Genomic DNA, 17,557 nt, shown 5'->3' on the forward strand with positions numbered 1-17,557 from the left:
ACGGCAAGCTTCATATAGATATAGGTGACTTCAACTAATTTGGTGAATTAATAAAACACTGCTTGTATGTTTACCAACTTCTTCCTCTTCCACCACTGGCAGTCCGAGTATGGAAAATCCGATGCTCCGGCCGGCCACATACATGCTCCATGCCGCCGTATTGTTGGGAGCTGCCCCATTTGAGTCCAAGCCCCGGCTCTGAATTCATTTTTCTACAACTGAAGACAGCTCACAGAGGAAAGCAAAAACATAGGAACAATCAGGGCAGATTTAAATATGAGAGCCTCACAATTAAAATTAGTTTTTTATAATAAAAATTTAATTTTTTAATATAAAAAAATAATGTTTATTAATAAATTAGTCCCAAAAAAATTACAACTCACCCCAAAATATGTGGTGTATAATTTTACATCTCAAAAAAAAAAAAATTAGCCTCCCTATACATAAATTTCTGGATCCGCCACCCCTGACAATAATATGAATAAAAAATAACAAGTCTTCAATACATGGTTTAACTCTCTCTCTCTCTCTCTCTCTCTGAAATTCAGGCAAGCAGGCTCTGCTGTTATAAATAACAAGTTTACAATGAATATATTGCCGAAAACTACAACTGTTCCCAATTTCTTTATCTTCAGTGTTTGTTCTGATAAATTTTGGATAAAACAAGAGATAATTGACCAAAACAATAGGGACACAAGAATTGCAAGGGGAAGTGAGTTTCTCTTTTTAATCAGATCAGCTCAAGTGCTCAACTATATCAAAATCTATCTCGTACAAAACTGCAACAAAATTTATGAAGCAAATGACAGAGAGATGGGGAGGAGCAAACACACCTTCGAAGCAATGGTCAAGGGGTAGTATTCCTGGCCTGGCCAAGCCAAAATTTCAGCAAGGTTGGTGAACTATTGGCTCCTATTCCTAAAAAAATAAAGAATTAAGTTAACACTAAGCTATTTACACTAGTAGGTGAGTAGCCTAGATGTTGTAATCTGAATGCAGGAAGCTCTCGTATGGTGTCCCGTTGAGTGTCTTCTGGATGTCATCCCAATTGTCAACCTGTTCCGACAAGGAACCTCTGTGAATCTTCACCTGACGACTCTTCAGATCCATCTGTGGCACCTTCAGGAAGTCTTGAACGTCTTGCAATTTCTGCAAAATTAAAATGAAAAAAAGAAAGTTAGATTTATGTCAAAATGCAGAAAGAAATAACAAAGACCCTTGTTACAAACCATGAATGAATATTATTATAATAAGATCAATAACGATAGTAAATGCCTTACTGAGCGATTTTTAATTATGTCTTCGTAGTAGAGGATAATGTGTCGAGTGCTCTTGAAGTATTCTAAAGCTTTGGCAGTCATCTCCTGTACTTGCCTCAGATTGGGGATCAGTAGAGTTGTATTGATTGTAGGTTTGTATCTTGCAAGTATTTCTGCCTGAAACAGTACAGCTTGTTCATGATACGGAGAGAGAATTAGATTTTATGTGTGTGTGTGTGTGTGGGGGGGGGGGGGGGGGGGGAGAGTGTGTGTGAGAAAGACCTCATGGGGTGAATGAACATGAGATTTGTGTGTTCCATTCAATGGTTTAGCATTCTGGTCATAAGAGTTCGCTAGTATTGAAATCATCCTGCGAAGAAGATTTCTTCTGAAGAGAAAAATGGCTGAAACACCCTTGGTATTGAAATACTCAATGATTTGTTCATGATGCTGCATTAACCCCTACATAAAAAAAAAAGAAAAATAAATCCACTACTGTTACATCCACAAAACTACAAGGAGCAAACAATATCAACAATACAAACTGAATTATTCATTAACCTTGTGACCAATAAAAGTAAGCAATCATCCAATTTGGTCACATCATATCCATGTCAAAAAGGAAAGACTTTCTTTAAAAGATGATATAACAAAAGGATAAAAAAAAAAAGTTGTCAATTTGTTTCTTGATGTGTATATGGACCAAGGCCTAGATAAATAGACCTAATGGGAGACCCAAAGAGAAATCCTGAGAAAAGCCCAGAGGGAGACCGCCCAATGAACACGCATCAGCCCAATCACGAAGCCCACAAAAGGACAAGCCCAAAAGCTGATAAAGCATAAGGGACAAAACAAAGGAGAGAGCCACAACAGGCCCAAAAGACCCTCCCGAGAGACCCTCCTAGTAGACTCCCGACAAAAGGAAGGTCCAGGTGACCTCCTAGAGACTCCCCCATGGGATACTCTTAGAACAAAAAAGTGCAAATAGATAACTCCGAAATCCTATCCAAAAACTATGTAACGGATAAGGATAAGTCAAATCCTAATCAATCCCAAAATATCAGGGATGGTTATTACAAATCCCTCAAACTCTTCTATTAATAGGTGAACCACCCTCACTTCTCAAAGTCTCAAAGGCAAGCCACTAAAACCCAAGAAATATCTATATTATCTATTCTAACTATGGGGGATCTAACTTAAGCATTGGAGTCCTTGCGCAACAAATGCCTTGCGCTTCTTTTGTGCAGAATCTTGACGGCTTGAAGGCAAATCCCTCAACATAAATTTTATTGTTGTATTCAAGCAACAACACTTGCTAGAGAGGAAGTTATGATAGAAGAAGACCATGGGATAAAACTGCATCAAAAGTAGAACTGCATACTCAAGGACTCTTAAGTCTAGTTGTAGCATCAAAAGTACGATTATATTCAGCTTGTAGTTCATGTGTCAATAGAATAGCAAAGAGATGTAGAGCCTCTACCAACTAATCCATAAGCTCCAGGCATTCAACTAACTGCATCTACAACTTGGGCAAAAGTTTCAAGGAAAGGATGGATTACATACAGCAAAGTGGGCAATATGTTTATGAAAGATATTAGTGGAATAAATCTAAAGCATAACTAAAAAAGAAAAGAAAAGGTATTTGTTTCACAGAATTATAGAAACTATGCTATATGCCAGGAAAATTTGTACAATTCCTTGAACTAGACTGATATAAGTCTCTGTGAAGAAATATTCAATACCAGGTAATATTCACACCTCAAATAGAAAAGGTAAAAAAAGGGTTTCAACCATATCTCTATCCTATTATTTAGTGTGTAGAGGAAGTCTATTTCTTTGTTATCATGGCAAAGAGTGACTGTAAAATTTGACTTCTAATTTTCAGTGCACAGCTTGGGCATCATGGCGGTGGTTGTTAGAGAGGTGAAGCGACAAACATGATTGAGGCAATTGGAGGTAGCAGTTTCGGTTAGTTGTTATACATGGCTAGGATTGTGATTTTTTGCATATATCTCTGTGTGAATTTTTGACTTGGCATATATGAGTATGTATATTAGCTAGCTTTTGATTGGTTGAGATCAATTGATCAGCCATTTCCAAAGCTGCAATTAACTAAAAAAGCTTTGACATCAGGGCTTTTGAAATTTCTAGAATTTAGAACCTTTTGTTCTTTCAGCAACTCATCCACAAGGAAATATCATCCATTAATTTTCACAATCATATCTGTATGATAATAGAATGCATGATGCATAATGACATTGGCAGACATAGATCCAAGGGGCCACTACCCCTTCTTGGAGCAAAAATAAAAATAAAAATGCTTAGTAGTTTTGTCCAGGGGCAGATCCAAGAATTTTACGCTCGCACACAGGCGTGTGTGTGTGTGTTGGGGGGGGGGGGGCACAATCTATATTTTGAAATTATCATTCACAAAATATATATACATTTTAAAACTGAACTTTACATAAAAATAAATATCTTTTCATGATATATTAATTAAGTTCAATAAAATGTCATTATTTGACAAATTCATAAAAGTTCACATATCTAATCAATATTTTCAGAAGAAAAAAAAGAGATAGAGAAATACCTTTCATTTTTTTATGTTAGACAACTTATGCAGAGAGAAATTTCTGGAGAGAGATTCACCAGCAACCTAGTGTCTTCTGTATGTATATATAGTTATACTTCACAATACCGCATGTATATTCAGAGGTACAATACCTATAACAGTAGGCTATACAATATACACAAGTATAACACCCATAACAGTAGGCCATGCTCTATGCTTAGGTTTAAGGTGAATAGAAAATAGTTCTGTCTCCATCAATTTCACAGTAGGCTTGCTTGAGACCATTGCAGTCAAAAAAATTAACCAGAGAGTAGCAAAGTCTATTATTGAATAATAGAGCAAGAAGTTAATATTACTTGTTTTGAATTAAGTTGGATTAAACTACTTCAAAAAATCTTCTTAAATTTACTAATATTCTTCTCTACTTGTATAACTAAGTTCTCTGATAGATTGATATAACAATTTTATAAAAAGACACAGTCATATACAAAGATAACCAGAGAGTTAAAATTTATACAACAAATCCCATCTAATAGGATCATCAAGTATTTTGTTATCAAGAGAGCTTTTGTTGAACTCTGTTTTCTGTCTGTGTTGCTAAGAATGGTATCTCTAGGTACAAAATAAATAAAAAAATTGCATGCCCTCACTAGGGATCGAACCCAAAGACTCTAGTTGAGTAGTGAGCAGCTTATCCAGTTATCCTTTATAATCTTACGCCAGTATTTTCCAACAACTCACATACTGAAGCAAAATTTCATGATTAAAACTACCTCTTCTCTATATTAAAGCAAAAATCCTTGGATACACAGTGGGGGCATGTGTAAATCCGCCCCTTGTTTTGTCCAATGTTGAAAAACTTAAACTGGACCAACAGGTTCAACCAGGAACTGACCATAGGACTGGCCTGGGTCAAGCAGGAAAAAACCAGCCAGTTTAATAGCAAACCACCTGATTGAACTTGCCTGATTCAACCACTATCTTCCCCAAACCCATACGTGGACAAAACCAAATCCCCCTCATTTACGCAAACCCGAACTGAAATCGCAAAGTCCGACTCCACTGATTAGCATCAGCCACACCTAAGCAACCAAATTCTAATGAAAGTAGCAAAATCAATCAATTAATCTTCCTTGGTGGGCTCTCCATCCTCAATTGAGCTTGCCCCTTCTCTGATTTATCTGTCTCCATTGAGTCAACAATCAGTCTTCCCCTTCATCAATCTTTGCTGCCGAACTTGCCACCCTTAGCTTTCATAGTAGAGAGAGAGAGAGAGAGAGAGATTACTGGACGAGATTTATTCTTCTAGGAAAGAGGGGTTGAACAATGCTCAATGATGTAAAAGTGTTAATGAAGGGGCTATATCATTCTAGTGTCTTTAGGGCTTTGGGGAGAATTAGTGAAGTGAGGTGAGGAAAATCAATAGTTGGGAAGAGGAGAGAAAAGATTCCACTAATTCATTAAGTTCTCATCAAAAAATTCATCAAGTTCATTGAATGGGGTTCTGCCTATTGAATAAACATGGTCATGATGCATGGTTGTCTACATTGGGAAGAGCAGAGAGAAGATTGCATCAACTCAGTCACTCAAACGCATTGAATTGTGAATTTGTAATTATCAGTTAGATTTGTTATAGAATTATGTAATTAATTTTAGTTTTTTTCATTTTTAGGTTATAGCTTTAATTATTACATATTTATTTATTAAATATTCATATCCTAATTTGACCCCGCTCCAGCCATTGACCTTTGACGCTTGACCTTTCCCAGTTTGATACCCCAGTCCACTTCTCAAAGCATTGGTTTTGTCTAAACTTAACACCATTTGAGGCATTTATGTATTTTTTTTTTTAAAAAAAAGGTTCCCCAAACTTCCACCCCCCCCCCCCCCCAAACAAATAAAATAACAAAGAACAAAGTTCTTAATGCCTGTGATGAAGCACACGAAGTAGATGAAGAGAAGAATAAGGGACGAGAAAAAGAAGAGGGAGAGGAAGAACACCAAAGCAGAAAAACAAGGAGAGAAGCTACATGCAATCAATGAACCAAATTTTAATAAACCCTACATTTATGAGATATATATAAACTCAACACTTGTGAGATATACATATAAATTCACTAAGCCCTACTAAACCAAGAATCTAAATTAAGTTAGAAACTAAAACAAAACAAGCTAATCCTAACTAAACTTAGAATTCAAATTAAAGTAGAGATAGAAACCCCAAATAGTAGAATGAAACAATTTATTGTGATGTTTCTGTAGGAGTACAGCAACAAGTGGTTGACAAGCCATAAAATCAAACAATCATCAAGTCAAAGTTTGATTTGCCTCAACTCTAGATAACATAAACACCATAAGAAGGACAAGGGAAGTGATCACTGACATCTTCAGCTGTAGGGGAGTTTAATAATTAGAGCTACAAAATTCATGCCTCAACTCTAGATAACATAGAAACCACAAGAAGAATGAGAAAAGGGATTACTGAGGCATAAAAAAATTAACATCATGCTCTGTCATAAGAGAGGTGAGCTGAATAATTTCAAGAAATAAAATACCTGATTAAGCATCCACTTCAAGCCAACTGCAGCTGTACATTCATTCTTTGAAGCACTAGTTAGCCAGTCCAGATTGTAGATCTTATCCAAAGTTTCCACTATCGTTGAGATATTACTCCTTCGGACTTTTACAGAGAAAATTTCACCATTGGAGGTTATGTTAGTATGACTATTTAACAATGTCTCAAACCATCCACTCCCGGACCTCTGTGTAGACAGTATGGCAAAATATCTCACAGGATTGCATGCACACTCCGCCCTGATTATGCACATCATCATGTGTCAATACATAAGCATGAAATCTGGACTCAAAATGCAATACTTAATATTTTACCTGCTAAAAGTTTTAGGTTGTGGATAGTGCACAAGAATTTTTTCCGATGGTTCCAAATCAGGTGGCTCGCATGCCCTTTGCACCACTTCAACATTTAACATTCCAACGTTTGTGTGGGTGTTGATTTGCTTTAGACATATTGAGCAGATATATAGACCACAGAGCATTGCAAATGTCAAGACAATCATTCTCAAGACAACCGTGGATTTCTTTGGAGCCTTTAGGATCAGGGTATCCTGAAATTAAACAGAATGTCTCAACATAAAAGCCTGGGAGATAATATCATAGCACTAAGCTCCAAACTACACGCATGTTCAAAGAACTGATGCAAACAAATCATGTGGTATCTACAAAATCTCTAATCAAAAAAACCTTAAACAGTGCCCTGTGTATTTATCAAAAGTAAACAAATAAATACAAAGAAATTTGCAAAACCGTCTGCCCAAAAGCCTGGAATTGCAAAAACCTATGTGATTGAACTGAAAAAATCGAACTGTTAAACATGCTCAAACATAAAGACCTGCATAAACACGATCGACATTTGCAATCCACAGGATGATAAAAAAAAAAAATCAAGAAAACATGAGAAAATACAACATACAAAACAAACAGCGCCTGGATTTTTAGGGAAAACCGTTCCACGATTCGAAACATAGATCAGACAACAAACGCATGTTATCCAAAATCCAATCCAAACGAAAAAGTCAAAGGAACTCAAAAGAATCATTTATCGAAACAGTAAACACGCACACCATGGGCATTGCATATCCACGAAATCAGAAAAAGAGAGGGGAGAGAGAGGGGAGAGAGAGAGCAAACTAAACGCAGCGTAACCTTGACAAAGAGACAGAGATCATCCGCCATTATTTCGCCAAAGCTCTAAAAGAAAACAAGCCGAAAAAGCATCAGGCAGCTCGGATTTCAAATTTTCAATCCGCCACCGTATCTTCACTCATCAGCTCCTCTTCTTTGTTTTGCGATCCTATCAATGAAGAAGTCGGGAAAAGAGCCCAAGCTTTTCTCCAGGCCCGGGTTGAAAAAAGAGAAAGAAGCAATGTGATGATGAATGATGAGTGATGATGATGATGATGATGATGAGAGAGAGAGAGAGAGAGAAAGATGCTCCGACCGTTGCAGAGGGGAGCGGTGTTCGGGTTATCGGATCTTGCTTGAGATTTACACTTCCTTTTCTGGCTGGGTCTCCTCTCGTTCTCTGGGCGATCCAAGTGCGCCACGATCCGGATCCTATTGGCGGTCTCTCGTTGAGGATTGGACCAAATCCGCCATTAAAATAAATAATAAGAGATTTGTACGAGGGAAACAAAAATTCATTCGTGGCCTCTCAGCCATTGACGCCTGCTTGCCTTCACTATTCCAATATTTGTCTCTTAATTATTAACGATTTCTTGTCTCGCTGTCTGTTGGCCCAAAATACAAAACCTTACTTTAATGTGCTTCATACACGGCTTATGATTTAAGATTTAGAATAAATCATTTAAAGTGGGTGCATGAATGCATGGTCTTCCATTTAATTTTTGTTTAAATTTAAATTTTTTAATAATAATAATTAATAGCTGTTGTGTTTAAAAAAGTTATTCCAAACTCAAAAAGACCCGAAAATATATTAAAAGAATAAATTGACGAAAATAAATTATAAGTATATAAAAATATCAAGAGATTGAGAGACATCAATCGAGTGATCAATATCGAATGATTGAAATTAAGAGATAATTAAGTGATCTCACCCAAAAGCCCCTATCGAAGCCCTCAAGAGACCTTTTTGGAAATGCACATGTTACTCGATCACTACTATTCGAGAGTTTCTTGGGCCACCTAGACTCGGAAGACTAAATAACAGGTTATACTTATTTTCAATATGCCCACCTATAAATACATTATTGTTTTTAGATATAAAATAATTTTATTAGTAAATGTTGAAATAAATGTTCTAGAAAATATGATGTGTTTATCATTCACTAATAAAATTATTTTAGATATGAAAATAATATGCATTTTCTAAAAATTAATCATTGCTCTTGGAGTTTAAGGTTTAGAGTCATAGTTAACATTATTCATTTTTAAATTATGGTTATTTACAAATTAAAATATTAAATATAGAAATATTTTTATATATTACTTTAGATTGTAGTGGGAGAAATTTAATAATAGAATGAAATTGAATGAATTACAAATGAGTGAAATGAAAATGGAGAAAAATAGAGCGAAATATTATTTATCTTTGTTTGGGAAAAGAGGCAAAGAAAATAATGGGTACATGATTCACATTTTCAATCCAATTTTCTCTAATTTGGATAAGACCAAAATTCTTTCAAAAAAAAGTCAATCCAAGCTTCTCAAATGTCCTAATCCAAACCATCCTAAGAGATGGTGACACCAAAATTCAATAGATGAGTCTTAATTATCAAAATAAGACGAGTGTCAATATCTAGACGAAAACTTAAATCCAAATCCCGACCTCAGACAGATTGAGATGATCTAGTCTTATTTTTATGAAGTGAATAATATTCTCTTCAAATGATATGAGCTTGAAGATTTTAAAATCTACTCGAAATACCTCACCTCTAATTAACTGACAAAAATTTACTTTCGATTATTATCTTTCGGAGTTATACTCATTTTTTTTATTAATTAAATATTAAATACCAAATTAGGAGACCTACCCTTGTCTTATTCCCTTACATAGGTGTAGCTCCATAATTGTTTGCAACGATTATTTCTATGTTTGACCATAACACTTGGTTTTAACGAATTTAAATTAAACACAATATATAATTAATTTAATACATTTTTACAAGTAATATAGTAAAAATTAGAATGTGACCCATAAAAACATTATTCATTTAGAATTAGAAAGCGACAAATGTGAATTGTGAAACTATTTTTTTTAAAATTAATAATATTAAACATGACAAATACAATTATCCATGCATAAATTTAGAAAATAACACCGATTTATAATTTTCAACCAAGCCGATATTTTTTCATTAAATAAATAAACTAAGTTATTTTAAATAAAAGAGTAAAAGACATGAAAATTTTATTTATAAATAACTCAAATCGTTCAGTCCCCATTCCTGTTGGGCCACGCCCAATAAATAGCTCAATCAAGAAACAAGGTCATGGACTGGAGAAAATTATTAACAGGGCCCATCGCATAGCCCCATGGGCCCATCACTTGTGTAATCGTACCAGTAGAGTCAGGGTCTGTTTGGCTCCATTTCATGTGTTTTTGTTTTTTGCTTAAGACTTTTAAAATAACAAAAATATCCTCAAATTTTATCCATCCTCTGAAAAGCCGAGGTAAAGTTCGAGCGTCTGAGGATGCTCCATCATTTGAAAAGCCGAGGACTTGCGGTCGGCTAGCCCAGTAGTTTAGGAATAGCCTTTGGTAGTGACCTCTCACCTAATTCGTGGTTGGATTCTTTCTTTAGGTTGTTTTTGTCACGTACAACCTACGTCAACTTCAGGCACATCATTCATAAATATAAGAGATAAAATAATGTCTCCAATATATAATTAAGTGGTTAAGTAAATTATATGTCGAATTCGTATCGATAGATTATGTGTTTGATTCTTATTATGTGTAATGAAATAAAGTGTCACACTTATAATTTATTTTTTTTATTAAAATTGAAGGTACGAATAATAAAAATCATATAAAAACAATAATCTGATAAAATAGTAATTAAAAAAATATTAGTCATAAAAGAGAAAATGTATTATCACGAATAACAATTTATGTTTTCGATGCAAACTGGGGGGGTTTGATAAATGGGTTATCCTACAGAGTCAAAGAAGGTGACAGAGAGATTTATAAAATGGAGACAAAAAGATGAAATTGTCCTCGCCTATTTTGTAAAATGGGCCACTGCCTTATCTCTCGTCGCCCCTCCTTACCCAATTTTCAAGATGCAACGATAGTCGATGAGGTAATAAGGTGACGACGATGACAAGGCGAAGGCAACAACCGTGGGAGGAGAAAGAGGACAATGACCCATTTTACAAATTTACAAATGATTAGACAATTTTACCTTTTCACCCTGTAATCACGTCGGTAACGCTCTCAAGACTTTTTCTTGGTAAATTATGAAGCTGCCCGTCTACCCCCAATTATATTAAGTTGTTTCATTGAATTGCAGACAGGCTGTCATAGCTGCGAGTCCACCTGCACATGGGCGTAACTTGAACCCGCCGGTCAACGCTATCCACTCCTCTTCTGTAGCTTTATTTAAGGTCACGCTGCTCCTTTACCGACAAACCTCCGCCCCTCTCTAATCGACGGCAATGGAGTCACCAGCCAGCGAAATAGCCCTAGAATTTCCCCCATTCTTCCGAGTTTACAAAGACGGCCGCCTCGAACGCTTCCAGCTATCCGACTACGTCCCCCCCGCCGTCGATCCCGCCACTGGCGTTGAATTCAAGGACGTCGTCATCTCCCCGGAAACCGGACTCAAAGCTCGCCTATTTCTGCCCAAAATCAGCGGCTCCGATCAGAGACTCCCGCTCGTCGTACACTTCCACGGCGGAGGCTTCTGCATTGGATCCGCTTTCGGCAACATCAATCTCAAGTATCTCACCTCTCTCGCCTCCCAAGCCCGCTGCATCGCCGTTTCTGTCGAGTACAGGCTTGCGCCGGAGCACCCATTGCCGATCGCACACGACGATTCGTTTTCCGCGTTGCAGTGGGTCGCCGCCCATTCTACTGGGCAGGGACCCGACCCGTGGCTGAACCGGTACGCGGACTTCGGGAGGGTTTTCTTGGCGGGCGAGAGCGCCGGTGCCAACCTGGCCCACCACGTGGCGGTCCGAACAGGCGCCTCGGGGCTGGGAGGCGTAAGGCTGCTTGGGCTGGTCGTGGCACATCCATTCTTCGCCGGCAAGGAGCCCGACAAAATGATGCTGTACCTGTACCCGGGAAGCAGCGGATCGGACGACGACCCGAAGCTGAGCCCTAATGCGGATCCGGACCTGGGGAAAATGGGCTGCTCCAGGGTGCTGGCCTGCGTGGCGGAAAAGGATTGGCTGAAGCCGAGAGGGGTGGCCTACTGTGAGACATTGAAGAAAAGTGGTTGGAAGGGTACAGTGGAGTTGATTGAGAGCGAAGGAGAGGATCACTGCTTCCATGTCTTCAATCCCAACTGTGAGAAGGCTGAGGCTTTGATGCAAAAGCTGGTTTCCTTCGTAAATCAAGATTGATTGATTGATTGATGGAGACATTTTGGATGCTTGCTTGCCGTGCAGGGACCAAACTGCAAAAAGCATTTTTAAAGGGGGGTGTACCGGACTTATTGTTTTAAATAAATTACGCCGGAGGGTATGAAATTTAACTAAATTATAAAATATATGTTTGCATTTTTAAAGTTACAATTATCTGAATTCTTAATCCGTAATTATTTTCACAACTAATACTTTTTTAATTTTTTTTAGTTTAGCCTTTGAAGTGCAGTTCCTTTATAGGTAATGTTATTGTCAAAATAAAATAATATTTTTTTTGTGAGAAAGTATAGTGAAAGAATGTCTTCGATGTAAGTTTACAAGTAACCTACAAAGGAAAAACTAATTAGGGGCGTGAATAAGGTCATTTGTGTAAACTTTATGATACGTAAGTATGTCTATGTCCAGACTGAAAAAATAGCCTTTTAACGGTGTTGTGAGTGTATTTTTGTTAGAAGAAAAATCTCATATTTATATAAGGGAAAAAGACTAACAATTGGAATGGGACCCACAATCTTTGTTAAGCATTATGGGTTCTCTTTTGAATTTATAAATAAGGATATCATAATAGTTGGTTTGCAAAAGTTTTTCTAATAGCAATTATCCAATGACTCGTGATTTCTCGATAAGGTCTCTTAAAGACATCGAGATAAACTCTCATGTGAAATCACTTGATCTCTATGTGAATCAATCGGACTCAGGGTTACTCAGGTTAAAGGTTATTTGGATTGAAAATCACTCAATAAAGTTTGTTGATTTCAACTAATACGTCACTTGTTTTGTTAGTGGACTATCTTTTAAGTAAGAATGTGTAAAAAAATCGATAAATAGTTGAAATTGACCACACTGAATTGCATCGCACCGTACAATTTTTTGGGAGGAGCGATTCAGCATGGTTTGAGAAATCCCCAAATCGTGTGGTTTGGGATTTCTTGGTTCAATTAAAAATCGACCCGATAGAGTACTGTATTAATAAAAAAACAATCTTAGGGCTTCCAGCTCTATTCTTTCCCTTTTTTCTTGTTATTCCCATTGCAATCTCTTTCTTTCGTGCTCTCATTCTCTTCTAAGACCACTATTGTAAATCATCAATTTTGCGAAATTCAATTGTTCAATCATGAATTTGATTGGATTTTTACTGTGAAAGCAGTACTGATCTACAGAAAGATAAGCCTTTTAGTTTTATCAACTTTATTTTAGCATAGATATACATGATATATATATGTATATATATGCGTGGTTTGGGTTTGACCGACCGTTTAAGTTTAGATTTGCAAAGATCCAACCATTAGATTTTGTTGATTTTTGGGCATGTTAGTCAATGGGGGTAAGGGTGTCGAACTCTGATCTCAAAAAAATCGTCAGTCGAGGTGGCCGGCATTGATTGATAGTGTTTTTTTTTATTTTCGCTAAAAATTAAAGACCAAATCTACGAAAATCCAGTCGTTAGATTTGGTCTTCAAAAATATATTGACCCTCTTAGCTTGGTGTTTTGTAATGGCAGGGCTTTGATCATGAGAATATTCGATTGGCGGTGGTCATCGGCGGCAACAGTTGTGACTTATATACGTTATTTTTGGGGTTGACAATTCTTAAGTGATTTGATCTTACATTTATTCAATTTTGATGTAATTTAATTATTTTATTAGGTGACATTAACAATTATGGCCTCTGAAACTACAAAGAGAAAGCAATAGATGAAGCATCTGATGAAGTAATAGAGCAAGCACCAATTTGTAGAAATCACATCACATTTTGTAGTGCAATTTTTTAGCACCAAACTAGTCTGCACAGTTTGATTTAGCACCAAATAACATGTACAATTTGACGTATTAAATCTCTCCTAAATCATGTCATGCCCACAATTCCTTATAAAAGTCACTCGATTAACTTGGTTAGCCACATTAACTCAGTTAGTCACTCGAATAGGCTTTCAATGGTCATGCGCCCCACTATCTCAATACTTGAATACCTTCTAACAATTACTCAACTAACCATATGATTTCTTGTCCAAGTTCTTGTTTATGGTTGGTGGGTTATAGGCTTTCTTCTTTATGTTTGGACTTATTAATTTTAAAATAATTCTATTAATTAATAAAATATATTTAAAACTTATTTAATATAAATTCTTTACTTAACAAACTTGTAGAAAAGTCAACTATACATTATTATCTTTTAAAAATAAAACCAATTTGTATCCGTCAGTGGACAATCATTAACATTAACAACGTTAAAAGGTGTCCGTTGCGGTTTGTATTCGGCATCGTCCGGTTCCTATTTTTATTTATATGAAGCGTGGATGAATGATCACTCAACACCTGGCGTTTCGAAGATCAAGCTCAGGCTCCCGACGATTCAATCCGTCCATTCATTGAAACGGACAGCTCCTTCGCTGATTTTACGAAAATGGAAGATAATAATCCATCCGTCCTTCTATAAGAAAAATATCATCTTCTCTTCAATCATCGTTGAATATTCTGCTTCTCTTCTGTTTCTCCTTCGTCTTCGTCTTCTGCAATGGCCGCGCCCACTGCCCAGGTTGCCTACGATTTAAGCCCCTTCCTTCGCGTCTACAAAGACGGCAAGGTCGAGAGATTAATGGGCACCGAGATCGTCCCTCCGTCGGCGGACGATCACGAAGGGGTCCACTACAAAGACGTCGTAATCCAGGCGGAAACCGGCGTCTCCGCCAGGCTCTACAAGCCGAAAACGACGGACCCCAGCGGGAAACTTCCCCTCCTGCTATACTTCCACGGCGGTGCATTCTTCGTCCAGACCGCCTTCTCCCCGACGTACCACAATTTCTTAACCTCGCTCGCCGGAGAAGCTAAAGTTCTAGTCGTGTCTGTCGACTACAGAAGGGCTCCGGAGCACCCCCTCCCGGCCGCCTACGACGACTCCTGGGCCGCCGTGAAATGGGCTGCAGCCGGCGGGGATCCGTGGCTGAGAGACTACGCTAATCTCGAGAGGTTGTTCTTCGCCGGAGACAGCGCCGGGGCAAACATATCCCACAATCTGGCGATGCGGGTCGGGTCGGACGGGCTGGAGGGCGGGAAACTGGTGGGGATTATCCTCATGCATCCGTATTTCTGGGGGAAGGACCCGATCGGGAACGAAGCCGAGCTGGTGGAAGTGAGAGCGACGCTGGAGAGGTTCTGGGCGTTGGCGTGCCCGACGAGCGCCGGCACCGACGACCCGTGGATAAACCCGGTGGCGGACCGGAATTTGGGGGGATTGGGATGCCGGGAGGTGATGGTTTGCGTGGCGGAGAGAGACCCTCTGAGAGAGAGGGGATGGCTGTATGCGAAAGCTCTGCGGAAGAGCGGGTGGAAAGGACGAGTGGAGATGGTGGAGAGTGAAGGAGAAGGGCATGTCTTCCACCTCGACTACCCTAATTCGGAGAAGACCATGGCCTTGCTCCGGCGCGTCGCCGATTTCTGCAACCAGGGCAACGCCGATCACGATGGGTGCACGATGGCAGGTTGCACCACTTAGTTGGGCCAAGAAGGTTCCAAAGAAATTTAGGGTTCTTAGAAAACTTTTGCCAAGTTGAATGTGCGACGATGCGGTGTCGACACGACACTACTATTCGAGGACATTCCACAACGTTTCGGAACTGTTCAAGCAATTATAAGAAGTTATTTTATATTTTAGATAGTCTTTTTGAAATATGTATTAATGATGGAAGATTATATGACGTGGATGGATTTCTATGTATATCTCCACCTTTCTCATTTATTGCTTGACTTTTTTTTTGGTAAAATCGTTTCTCTCTAATGTTTTCCTCCCTAAAATATAGTTATGCCTTCTTTGATTAGTCCCATTTTTTACTCATATTTTAAATTTTGATATGTCTAAATACTCAATTTTTACATAAAAAATGATTTCTTTTGATCAACCCTAGTTTGCCATTTTTGGTGGAATTTATTTTCTCCTGAGGTTAGATTTGATTTTCATGAAAATAGAAAATCAAGCTGGCCACCACTGTCAATGTCCATTATGCTGGCTTTTCTCTTCTATCATCGACAGTTGTAGCGGCCATCGACAATGGCAGCAGCATGGGCGATGACAATAAGTGGTGAACATAGTAGGTAGGGGCGATGATAGTAGTCGACGAAGGCAGTGGGCAAGGGTAATGGTAGTGATGACAGTAATGGGCAGCGATGGCAACAGTAGGGGCGATGTCACCAACATGGGTAGTGGCTAAACGACCATGGCAGTAGGGGCAATGGCTATGGGCGACGTCACTAATGATGGCAATGGGCAAGCGACGACGACTGTGGCTAAAGTTACTGGGCAAGTAGGTTATTTTGATTATTTAGTGTATGTATATTTGATTTATTTTTTGAATATGTGTATATTTGATTATTTTATGTAGTTGATCAATAATTTGTGTATTTGATTATTGATTATCTACATGTCTATGTGATTATTTTCATGAAAAAAATTGCAATCAAATATCAAAAATTATAAAAATATAACAATTTATAGGCAAAAAAATAAGACAATTAAATAACTTCAATTAACATTTTTCCTATAATTTAATTATAGGTAATTCAATTGTCTAGAAAATATTTTCTTTCCATCTAAATTCCATATTTGTAATCAAACACACCCTTAATGTTATTAATTGTTAGTTTAATTATCACTTTGGTACATGTTGTCTTTATGCAAAGTTAGCACATGAATCAACTTTTGTTATTAGTTGTTAGTTTAATTATCACTTTGGTAGATGTTGTCTTTATGCAAAGTTAGCACATGAATCAACTTTTGCGGTAAGGTCAATGTGGGGGTTGGAAGGCTGGTGGTAAACCCTCATTCTGGGGTCCCTGCATGAAATTTTATATGTAATTTTATAATAAAAACAATTTTAGATTTTTATACATGTAATTTTCGTTGCCCTAATTTTTTCTTATATTAGGTGATTCTTAAGAGCGTTAATGTTCATTATTGTAATCTCTAATTAATTTATAGTGAGAAAACTCACAGTGGTGGCAAAGTGGACGTAGCTCTCATATTGAGAGTAAATCACTATAAAGTTCATATGTTATTCGTGTTTACTTTGATTGTTTTAATTCTAACAGTTAACATCACTAAGTCGTGCATTGTCATCATGTCCTCTTCCTCCATAAACATCTCCTCTTTAGAATTGCAAATTCGTCATTGCTACCATTACAAATCATTTGTCGTGAGTTTGTCGACTATCATGACAATTGTTGATCATCACAAACCTTTTAGCTTCCACTAATTACTGTTTATTTTCTTCTAGTTTTATAGACCTATTGTTGTCGGTTGTGAGTTGCAAATTTGTTGCCACCTTGAGTCGTTGACTTTTCTATTTTAGCTTCCTTCCCGTCCATCGCCATGTGTTGTAGATTCGTTGCAACCAACCGTTCATTTTCAATTAATATTTCTAAGTATAAAATTTTATAATTTTGAACACATTTCTTATTTTTTGAAAACTAAAACTATTTTCATATTTGACAAAAATGAATATGTTTTTTTTTTTTCTAGTTTTCTATAAAAAAAAATACAGAAACATAAATGAAAATTAGAGATAGACAAAATTAAAACAAAATGTCAAAAAAACAAAATAAACTAT

At 37.4% G+C, this 17,557-nt stretch overlaps 3 protein-coding genes across 4 annotated transcripts; 2 read left to right on the top strand and 1 right to left on the bottom strand.

Annotated features, from left to right (window-relative positions):
- Nucleotides 1–241: 241 nt before the first annotated feature.
- Nucleotides 242–8,037, bottom strand: LOC127802516 (uncharacterized). Of its 2 annotated transcripts, none has more exons than XM_052338358.1 (6): nucleotides 7,850–8,037; nucleotides 6,721–6,956; nucleotides 6,387–6,645; nucleotides 1,542–1,721; nucleotides 1,281–1,436; nucleotides 242–1,149 (listed from the first exon to the last, which is right to left on the bottom strand). In XM_052338358.1, exons 2-6 carry the CDS (start codon nucleotides 6,906–6,908, stop codon nucleotides 976–978), a joined length of 957 nt encoding a protein of 318 aa, XP_052194318.1. In that variant the 5' UTR covers nucleotides 6,909–6,956; nucleotides 7,850–8,037; the 3' UTR covers nucleotides 242–975. The 2 variants fall into 2 exon arrangements, with proteins under 2 accessions (XP_052194318.1, XP_052194317.1); XM_052338357.1 differs by having other exon boundaries at nucleotides 243–1,149; nucleotides 7,555–7,997.
- Nucleotides 8,038–10,875: 2,838 nt separating this feature from the next.
- On the top strand, nucleotides 10,876–12,108 carry LOC127802518 (2-hydroxyisoflavanone dehydratase-like). The gene has a single exon (XM_052338360.1). It carries the CDS (start codon nucleotides 11,026–11,028, stop codon nucleotides 11,935–11,937), a length of 912 nt encoding a protein of 303 aa, XP_052194320.1. The 5' UTR covers nucleotides 10,876–11,025; the 3' UTR covers nucleotides 11,938–12,108.
- Nucleotides 12,109–14,257: 2,149 nt separating this feature from the next.
- LOC127802517 (probable carboxylesterase 2) lies at nucleotides 14,258–15,672 on the top strand. Its single transcript, XM_052338359.1, has one exon. The coding sequence runs from the start codon at nucleotides 14,473–14,475 to the stop codon at nucleotides 15,448–15,450; it is 978 nt and encodes a 325-aa protein (XP_052194319.1). The 5' UTR covers nucleotides 14,258–14,472; the 3' UTR covers nucleotides 15,451–15,672.
- The last annotated feature ends 1,885 nt before the right edge of the window (nucleotides 15,673–17,557 follow it).

This window comes from Diospyros lotus, chromosome 5 (assembly GCF_014633365.1).
Source record: "Diospyros lotus cultivar Yz01 chromosome 5, ASM1463336v1, whole genome shotgun sequence".
NCBI classification, from domain to species: Eukaryota; Viridiplantae; Streptophyta; class Magnoliopsida; order Ericales; family Ebenaceae; genus Diospyros; species Diospyros lotus.

What these genes read in the sequence shown, in the direction of transcription:
- LOC127802516 (XM_052338357.1), bottom strand. Translation starts at nt 7,584, where the DNA reads ATGGCGGATGATCTCTGTCTCTTTGTCAAG. An exon ending in TGAAGTGGATGCTTAATCAG is followed by an intron (nt 1,722 to 6,386) that starts GTATTTTATTTC and finishes TTTTTTATGTAG; the next exon opens with GGGTTAATGCAGCATCATGA. An exon ending in ATGTTCATTCACCCCATGAG is followed by an intron (nt 1,437 to 1,541) that starts GTCTTTCTCACA and finishes GTACTGTTTCAG; the next exon opens with GCAGAAATACTTGCAAGATA.
- LOC127802518 (XM_052338360.1), top strand. Translation starts at nt 11,026, where the DNA reads ATGGAGTCACCAGCCAGCGAAATAGCCCTAGAATTTCCCCCATTCTTC.
- LOC127802517 (XM_052338359.1), top strand. Translation starts at nt 14,473, where the DNA reads ATGGCCGCGCCCACTGCCCAGGTTGCCTACGATTTAAGCCCCTTCCTT.